General features: G+C 42.2%; 1 protein-coding gene across 1 annotated transcript in view; it reads left to right on the forward strand.

Annotated features, from left to right (window-relative positions):
* LOC146797816 (uncharacterized) overlaps window positions 1–5,341 on the forward strand; it is a 62,422-nt gene extending 57,081 nt beyond the window's left edge. Inside the window, exon 3 of the mRNA XM_085627661.1 lies at window positions 5,183–5,341. Coding sequence (XP_085483787.1) covers window positions 5,183–5,341 — 159 coding nt within the window. The remainder of the gene's footprint in view (window positions 1–5,182) is intronic.
* The last annotated feature ends 4,953 nt before the right edge of the window (window positions 5,342–10,294 follow it).

Raw genomic sequence — 10,294 nt, forward strand, 5'->3', positions numbered from 1 at the left:
ATTCCCATAACCTAATCTCGATAAAACGAAAGCTTGCACAACTTCCTTTAGGTCTTGTTTGGGTAAGAAAGGTTTGATCCCTGATTAGTCTACAATGACGGTTCACATTTCTTGCCAAGGTATTGATATATTAGTGAAGATTAAGTCTATTGTTCAGAATAATGCTAATTTATCTAATATATTTGTGGAGTCTAGTCATTTCTTCCACTAGGGCAGAGGAAGGCTGGGGCACATTAAGTAAAAGTTCAATCTTTTGAGTGTTAAATGATTTTTACACATATTTTATTTAAAGTTATCCCTTATCGCATAACAACATCACATAACCTCAACTTCATAATTACATTTTGTAGGTAAAATGTTTTTTAGTAGGATAACAAAGAGTGAAAAAGGATAAAGGCAATCAGTATAACACTTTGTAGTATTACAATATCAGATCTAGTGAATGTGGCAATAGAACGTATGAATTAGTTTATTTATTTATTTATTTATTTTTGGCGATTTTTAGAGCGCGCAAATACCCGAGGGTGTCTCGGCGCTGTGTCACAGAGCTCTCCGTAGGAAAGGAAACTAGGCATGGAATAGCCATGTTTTCAGATTTTTTCTGAACTTAAGCAGGGTAGGTGCACACTTAAGGTGGAGAGGGAGAGTGTTCCACAGTCTAGCTGTGGCAACGGTGAAACGTTTGTCTCCCCAGTTAGCCCTTCTTGTGCGGGGGACTGTTAGCAGATGGGCAGAAGATGAACGCAATGTTCTTTGCTGTTCGGGTGGGCGAAAGGCTTGTTTTAGAAATACGGGGCCATGGTTATGAATGGCTTTGTACGCTATGCACAAGGCTTTAAATTTGATGCGGCTCCCTACCGGCAGCCAATGCAGCTGTTGGATGTAGGGGGAGACAGATGCAAATTTAGGAATGCGTAGCAGGGTCCTGGCTGCTGCATTCTGTACAGTCTGTAATTTATTAAGGACCTTTCGTTGTGCATTTAGGAGTAAGGCATTACAATAGTCGGTCTTGGAAAAGACTAGCGTGCTGACTAAAGTTTTGCCTGAGGAAGATGGTAGGTACGGAATGAGTTTTTTTATTTTTTTTAAGGTGTGGAAGGCAGATGAGACCACTGAGTTTGCGTGCTGCTGGAAGGACAGTTTGTTGTCGAAGATGACCCCCAAGTTTCGTACCTTGACCACTGGTACTGGAGGTTTTCCCATTTGTTGGGGCCACCATTGAGGAGACCAGGTTGGTTGTAGTCTCCCGAATGTCATCACTTCTGTTTTATCAGAATTTAGCTTGAGGCAGTTTGATGACATCCAGGAGCTTATTGCTTCCATGCCAGATTGGAAGTTTGACGCTACTGTTTGGCCATCATTGAATACGGACAACACCAGTTGTGTGTCGTCTGCGTATGTAGTGAGAGAGATACCGTGGGACTTGATGACCCTCGCTAAGTCAGACACATATATATTGAACAGTGTCGGGCTTAGCGAGGATCCCTGTGGTACACCGCAAGGCAGGGAGAAGGTCTGGGAAGTGTATTGTCCCAGCTTCACCGTTTGTGGGCGGTTTGACAAGAATGAGGCCAGAAGCTCCTTAGCCTTGTCCCTTACTCCTATGGCCGCGACACGGTCGATCAGAGTGGCATGATCGACCGTGTCGAAGGCTGCGGACAGATCTAAAAGTATGAGGATTGCAGCTCCTCCATTGTCCATAATGGATCGAATCTCGTCCGCCGCCTTCAGGAGAGCTGTCTCTGTGCCATGTCCCTGACGGAACCCGAACTGGGTGTCATCCAGTAAGTTGTTGTTGTGGATGTATGTTGCCAGTTGCTGGTTCATGATCTTTTCAAAGATTTTGGCCGGAAAAGGAAGGCATGCAATAGGCCTGTAGCTGGATGGGAGAGACGGGTCTAGACTGGGTTTTTTGAGTAGCGGCTTGATAATGGCTTCCTTCCATACTGAAGGGTAGGTGCCGGATGTGAACATTGCGTTGCAGATCGTAACAACAGGCATCTCAAGTGTGGTGCTTAGCTGTTGTTTAATCTTGTTCCGTCCTGTGGACTTAAGTATTCTATTTGACATTGTTCAGCTCACAACATGTAAAGTGGGTGTGGCGTCTGGTTTGTGGCTGGATTTGTCCATGGCAATCTATCTCACTTCCAAAGACTTTTCTTGCTTTTCAATGTACTGTGTGTAGGAATGTTGTTTCTGTTGATGCCCATTTGATTAGTTCGGATTCCCATATTTCTATTATTTGTGTATGTTGGGATTTTCAGCAGCCAATGGTCACCCTCCTGTTGGCCAGCACCAGTGCAAGGTCTGCAAATCTACTGATACTTACTTGTAGTTGAGGGTTAAAATTCATGTGGGCATTGTCATTCAAGACTGTAAGTGGTCAAACGTTGAGGCCAGTCAGGAGATGACAGGAGATAAAACGATCAAGAAAGCAGCGGCATAGCTAGACCTGGGGCCGCACGTGGCGGTCCGTGCGTTTGCGGCCGCATGTAAGCGTGCGGGAGGGGGTGATGCTGCAGTTTCCTGCGGCGGCTGCAGGTAAGAGCGGGGAGCCGCCATCCACAAAACTTGAGCCCCCTCTTGCTACGCCACTGCAAGAAAGGCTTCAGAGTGAGCACGCAAAGCTGTAGCTGGATAATGGACTATATAGCAGTGGTTCATACTTGGTTATACCAAAGAGCGAATTTACCAGGAATTCACAGAATTAATGTGTCAGTCTGTATCCTTCCCTTTGTTGCCTGTAAGCTGTATGTGTCGCTGTTTTCCTCATAGCCCCAAAGTCACTGTGGGAACGTGCATGTCATGCCGGGCACCAAAAGAGTCTTTCGGAGCACTAACTATACATTTAAAAAACACATAGTCACTGTGAACGTTAGTCTCTTTTGGTGCAAGGTGATACAGAGGGAAAGTTTGGCACCATACAGAGGAAGAGTACCTGGTAAACATATATAGTGCATCTCTTTCAGGGTCCAGCTGAGGTACAGGAGCAGGCCTCTCAGTGACAGAAGTGATGTCCTTAGGTAGACCCTACCAGAATGCAGAGCTGTCTGGTTGCAAAAAACATATGTGGGCTTACCAAAAACATGCACGGGCTGGAGCCCTCCCATTGCTTACCACCGATTGGATTTCCTGTCACTCTCATTTGATTGCTGCTTATTTGTGTTTCAGCTTTTCAATTTTGTGTTTCTCCCTCCCATTGAGCATAGCCTATTTACCATTTTTTTTTGATTGACTGGCTTCTAAATTTCCACTGCTTGCTTTTCAAGCACTGCTTTTTTCTATTTGATTTGTTATGGGTAAGCAGTCCACAAAAGTACATGTGTTTTCCAGCTGTCTCGCTCATGTACTTCACTTCACCTGCATACGGTGTTGCTCACTGTCGCCCTTGGGCTTCACCCCAACCCCATCCATGTTGTGCTCACACTTGTTCCCTCCCATGTTGCTTTCTTCTCTGTGTGCTTTTCCCCGCCTGCTCTACGTTACTACCCTGATTGTTTTTTCTTCACCTAACCCTGCCTTCCATGTTGCTTCCCCACCATCACCCTCATATTGCTCTTCGCTTGCATCGATATTTGCATGTAAAGTTTAAGACATGAATATACGGCCGGCGGAGACCCTTTTCAATAAACTGTGGACTCAGGGCAGCAGTGGGCATAGCAGACACTGGGAGGTAAATTTCCTATTCTAACTCCAGTCCCACAATATTTGGGGAGAGGGAAACTTTCCCCAAATATTTCAGGAGGCGTATTTACTATTTTAACTCCAGTCCTGGACTATTTTGGGGAAAGTATTGATACCCAAAGTATTTTTAGGAAGGGTTGAAAAGTAGTAATTTTAAATTTCAGAAAGTTATGTCCTGAGGGCACAGCTCTGGGCAAAAAACTAAGAACATGCACAAGCGCTGAGCACTGGTAGGGCCCACCTCACCTAAAGCTCTTCCCTGGCTGCACAGTCCTACTCCAAACACAATTCCCACCTCCCCACCACATTCCCTTCACCCCCCTTTGGTACTAGCCCTCTCTACATGCTACTGGCCCCTCACCTTACCAGAAGTACTGGCTCTAATTGCACTCACTGCCGCTCATCCCCACTAAAGCCCTATATTGCCAGGTGCCCTTAACATTTCAATAAGTACTTTCAATTAACAATTTCACATTTTAAAGTCTAGCTTTCTCTATTTGTATCTGTTTAAACTTGCAATGCAATTCCAGGACATTACTACTGTGTAATTTTAACTCGTATTTACCCCACTAGTATCAGTTTAACAACTGCATACAGCAAGCAACAACTGAAAGGTGAACCATTAACCATTGCACTGTGCAGCACCACACATGGCACATTTTAGTAACTTTTGATCCCTTTGAGATAGAAACTATCTTTTTGTTGAAATCTGCAAATTATGCAATAGATGATGGACAGTGTGGCACATTCATAGTTATGCGTATAAGATAAAAGTTACAGAATAGCATAATTCCAGTAGGCCGGGCTATATGACACAGAACGTGATAACCTCTTACAGATTGGATTGAGGTTAAAGAAAAAATTCACTTAATTGCTGGCATGTCAATGTCATGGTCTCCACTTTTGATTGTATTTCATGTAGTTCCTCCTTTGTTGGAGCTGTTGGTCATACAGTGGCTGTTTAGAGGTTATATGGTTGTGAAGAAATGAATACTGCAGCTTTGGAAGTTGAGAAGAACCCCACTGGTTGGCCATTGGACAGAATCCATTTTAATTTTCCACATATGAAGATGTAATAGTTAAAAGGAGTGATTTGATGATATGTGTGGTGATTTGTTGTGGGATTTATGCTTAACCTTCTCTTCTAGATGTTTTGACTTCCCAGGGTTCCTCTTTTGTATCTTCTACTGGCTTTATGTTTGTTTGTTGTTTGGCATTTAGTTCTGTTAAGTAAGAGTAGTAAAAAGCTAAACCCTTTCCGGATTGGTGTACTCTTTATTGGGGTGGCATATGTTTAAATACCAATCCCATGGTAGATGTTTTCATGTGTAGGACTTTATCTGTGGACTTCTGCTTGATAGTTTTATCTATTAAAAACGAATACAATCTACTTAGAAAAGTGGTTTCCCTTCTACCTAGCTGACTTCAATGTAAACTACAGCTCTGGCGAAGAGCACCAATGAACAGAATCTGAAAGCTTTGTTTTGTTTGGTTACAGAGCTTTCTGGTGATTGGAGCAGAATCAGAGATGATACTGGTGATGGAAGTGTGCACCCGCCGGACAGGCGAAAGTGGCAAAATCAAAGAGTTTCTCATCAAACAGAAGAAATCTGGTATATATGCATCTACCCACCAGAGAACAGTAATTAGTAAATGAATGACCTGTGTACACTAACTAAACACAAGGCCTCGCTTCTGTAAATGTAGAGCATCCCTCTTTTAAATGCTTTACCCTACACCTCTAAATGTGAATATTCAGTCCTCTAAATTCATGATCTATCCCTTTTAAAAACATGGCCTTGCTCTTCTAAATGCTTGGCCACAGACCCATCTGTGCCATCTCTCCTATCTCTGGTCGTGGTCCAGCAGTAGCAGCATCCCCATCTATGCCAGCTCTCCTATCTCTAGTCTTCTTCCGGCGGTAGCAGCACTTCCATCTGTTCCATCTCTGGTCCTCTTCTTGCAAAAGCAGCATCTCCATCTGTGCGTTCTCTCCCATCCCATGTCTGCCAGGTTTCCCATCTTGGTCCTCTTCCAAGTGTAGCAGCATCTCCATCTGTGCTTTCTCTTCCATTCCTTGTAGCACTAGCTGTTGTCCCATGTGTGTCACCTCTTCTAGCTCTGGTCGTCTTCCAGCAGCATTCTCATCTGTGCCTTCTCACCCATCTCTGGTCCGACTCTATCACTAGCTACACTTTCACCTGTGCCAGTTCTCCCATCTCTGGTGCTCTTCCAGAATTAGCGGCTCTCTCATCTGTGCCATCTTCCTCATGCCTGGTCCTCTTCCAACAGTAGCCACTCTCTCATCTGTGCCATCTCCTCCATCTCTGGTCCTCTTCCAGCAGTAGCCGCTCTCTCGTCTGTGCCATCCCTCCCATCTCTGGTCCTCTTCCAGAATTAGTGGCTCTCTCATCTGTGCCATCTCTTCTAGATCTAGTCTTCTTCCAGCGGTAGCAGCGCCTCCATCTGTTCCATCTCTCCCATCTCTGGTTCTCTTCTCGCAATACCAGCATCTCCATCTGTACGTTCTCTCGCATCCCTTCTACCACTAGCTGTTGTCCCATGTCTGCCAGGTTTTCCATCTTGGTCCTCTTCCAAGTGTAGCAGCATCTCCATCTCTGCTTTCTCTTCCATTCCTTGTAGCACTAGCTGTTGATCCATCTGTGCCACCTCTCCTAGCTCTGGTCGTCTTCCAGCAGCAGCAGCCTTCCCATCTGTGCTTTCTCACCCATCTCTGGTTCGACTCAAGCACTAGCTACACTTTCACCTGTGACAGTTCTCCTATCTCTGGTTCTCTGTTTGTATTACTAGCTCTCTCATCTGTGCCATTCCTCCCATCTCTGGTCCTCTTCCAGCAGTAGCCTCTCTCTCATCTGTGCTATCCCTCCCATCTCTGGTCCTCTTCCAGCAGTAGCCGCTATTTCATCTGTGCCATCCCTCCCATCTCTGGTCCTCTTCCAGCAGTAGCCTCTCTCTCATCTGTGCTATCCTTCCCATCTGTGGTCCTCTTCCATCAGTAGCAGTTCTCTCATCTGTACCATCTCCCCCACGTCTGGTCCTCTCTTTTGCTTTGGGTCAAAATCTGATAAAGAAAAATGAGTCTCTGTGCCCAGCAGATCACTGACAGAATATTGATGCTGAAAATATCGACCTGACAAAATATCGAGGTCAAAATATCGAATACAAAAATATCGAATTCCTATCTTCAAACAGGTAAGTACAAAATATTGAATCAAAAATATTGTTGTAAAAAATATAGTTAGTCAAAATATCTAATTTTTTTAAATGTCTTAAAAGTACTTTAAAATTAATAAATTAATAAATATAATTAACTAAAACATACTTAAAAATACTTAAATAACTTTAAAATTAATAAATATTTAATGTAAGTAAAAAAAATAAACATACATTTACATTTTTTAATACATATATATTAACGTAACATTAAGAAAAAATATTCAATATGTTTACTGTAGGATAGCGGGAGGGTAAAATTTACTGTTACCACTCCAGAGAGTGCAACAGTAGGGAAAGCGTTGGATAGCGTAGGGGTAACAATTACTATTCCCACTCCATAGAGTGCAATAGTCGGGAAAGCGTTGGATAGCGTAGGGGTAACAATTACTATTCCCACTCCAGAGAGTGCAACAGTAGGGAAAGCGTCGGATAGCATAGGGGTAGAAATTACTATTCCCACTCAAGAGAGTGCAACAGTAGGGAAAGCGTTGGATAGCGTAGGGGTAACAATTACTATTCCCACTTCAGAGAGTGCAACAGTAGGGAAAGCGTTGGATAGCAGGAGGGTAAAAATGACTATTCCCACTCCAGAGAGTGCAACAGTAGTGAAAGCGTTGGATAGCATAGTGGTAAAAATTACTATTCCCACTCCAGCGAGTGCAACAGTAGGGAAAGCGCTGGATAGCGTAGGAGTAACAATTACTATTCCCACTCCAGAGAGTGCAACAGTAGGGAAAGCGTTGGATAGCGGGAGAGTAAAAAATACTATTCCCACTCCAGGGAGTGCAATAGTAGGGAACGCGTTGGATTGCGTAGGGGTAACAATTACTATTCCCACTACAGAGAGTGCAACAGTAGGGAAAGCGTTGAATAGCGTAGGGGTAAAAATTACTATTCCCACTCCAGAGAGTGCAACAGTAGGGAACGCGTTGGATAGCGTAGGGGTAACAATTACTATTCCCACTACAGAGAGTGCAACAGTAGGGAAAGCGTTGGATAGCGTAGGGGTAAAAATTACTATTCCCACTCCAGTGAGTGCAACAGTAGGGAAAACGTTGGATAGCGTAGGGGTAAAAATTACTATTCCCACTCCACTGAGTGCAACAGTAGGGAAAGCGTTGGATAGCGTAGGGGTAAAAATTACTATTCCCACTCCAGAGAGTGCAACAGTGGGGAAAGCGTTGGATAGCGTAGGGGTAACAATTACTATTCCCACTCCAGTGAGTGCAACAGTAAGGAAAACGTTGGATAGCGTAGGGGTAAAAATTACTATTCACACTCCACTGAGTGCAACAGTAGTGAAAGCGTTGGATAGCGTAGGGGTAAAAATTACTATTCCCACTCCAGCGAGTGCAACAGTAGGGAAAGCGTTGGATAGCGGGAGGGTAAAAATTACTATTCCCACTCCAGTGAGTGCAACAGTAGGGAAAGTAATGATTTAATATATTAATAAAAATAAATTAAATATCAATACCAATAAAATATGAATTAAAATTAATTTTCAATTACATATTATTTTATAATTAATCAATTTTAAATACAATTAAATATCAAGTAGTAAAAATTAATTACTTATTCATAATTAATTAACAACAAATTAATTTTCAATAACAAAAATTAATTAGTAATACAAATATATACCAATTAATAATTAATTAACAGTAAATTAATTATCAAGACACAAAAATAATGTTAATATGTAATTAATTACAATTAAATTACTTCCCACCCTATTCCCCTATAAACACTCAACCCACTACGGAAAATAAATTAATAAAATTAACATAATTATCAATTAATCAGTTGATAAAATTGAATTACCAATTAATAAAAAATAATTAACAATTAAAAATTAATTAACAATAAATTAGAAATCAATACCAATAAATAAATAAAAATACATTATTACAATTAAATTACTTCCCACCCTATTCCCCTATAAACCCACAACCCTCTATACAACTAAAACACAAAATTAAATTAAAAATAATTAATAATTCCTAAAAATTCATATTTAATTTACTATAATTAAATTACTTCCCACCCTATTCCCCTATAAAACCACAACCCGCTACGGAAGTAAATTACACAAATATTAAATTACATAAAATTCATTACTTAAAAAAAGTTAAACATACATTACAAAAATAACATACACTTTTCACACATATAGTAACATACAAAACACTTAAAAAAATTCGATATTATTAAAAATTCGATATAGTTTAATGCCTATATTTTATACTTCGATATTTTAACAATCAATATTACTTACCTTCAATTCGATATTTTTAACCACTATATAATGTCCATTCGATATTTTGTCCATTCTATATTTTTACTTCGATATTAGTCCAGTCGATATAATTTTTTCGATATTATGTCTAGTTACAATGCCCAGCACCTGCAACCACCGGAACAATTGAAGCAGCTCTGATGTCACCCACTCAGCTTTGGAAAAACTAGTCCTTTGTTTTTGTCTTTTGCAGTTGTTTCTCTGGACAGGTCCCGTCTGGGGTTCTTTGGTGTCAGCCAGCTGATTGTGTTCTACTCCGTTTTGGCGGCAGCGCCTCCTGACCCTCCCACTCTTACGTCATTGATCCACGTGCACCTACTTCATGTTCCCTAGTTTAGACATATTGCTTAGAGTAGGAATGGTGCAGGCACCCTCATTCTTGCCCCACTTCCTTTCGTTTCCTTATCATCTCCATTCTCAGCATCTTCTGAGTCATCTGATAGGATGAGAATCTACTTGCAGGGGCGTGGCACGGGACCCCCAACCCTTCAGTGGGGCTGTACCCTTTAAGGGCCCCCCATTCAGTCCAAAGTCAATGATTATCTGTGAAGTATGGAAGACTCAGGGGCCCATCATACCATTCTGCAGGGGGGCCATCATTTCGCATTACTCTACTGTCTACTTGGAAGGGGCAAGATGGGAAAACAGCAGGCTGTGAAATGGGAAGTTACATAGATGTGTAATTCTCTGTGACATAAAACCTCCAGGTGGTCAAATCTTGCACGCTCCCGGGTCAGCACATGTGTACTGTGCGTGTAAGTTCTTGTAAGCAAGAGGCGGGACTAAATTATGGTGTGGCCATCAGTTTATTTAGGAGAAGTGAGTCTTGTGCAAAGCGGGGAGCTCCACCTCATGTGCGCTACTGGACCAGCCGCTATTGGATTCTAGCGCTGGCAGAAGGTGTTAGATAGAGCTACAGTTGGGTCGGTGGACTAGGAACCCCAGGCTTCCCGATAGGGTTGCTGAACATCTTGGTCGAAAGCCTTAAATGGCCCAGGATGCTTCAAGCTTTTGAAAGACATTTTTACCTGTACACATGCAAACAAGGATGAATATGGGAACCTAGGGTGGTGCATT

This window comes from Triturus cristatus, chromosome 9, assembly GCF_964204655.1.
Source record: "Triturus cristatus chromosome 9, aTriCri1.1, whole genome shotgun sequence".
Classification (NCBI taxonomy): Eukaryota; Metazoa; Chordata; class Amphibia; order Caudata; family Salamandridae; genus Triturus; species Triturus cristatus.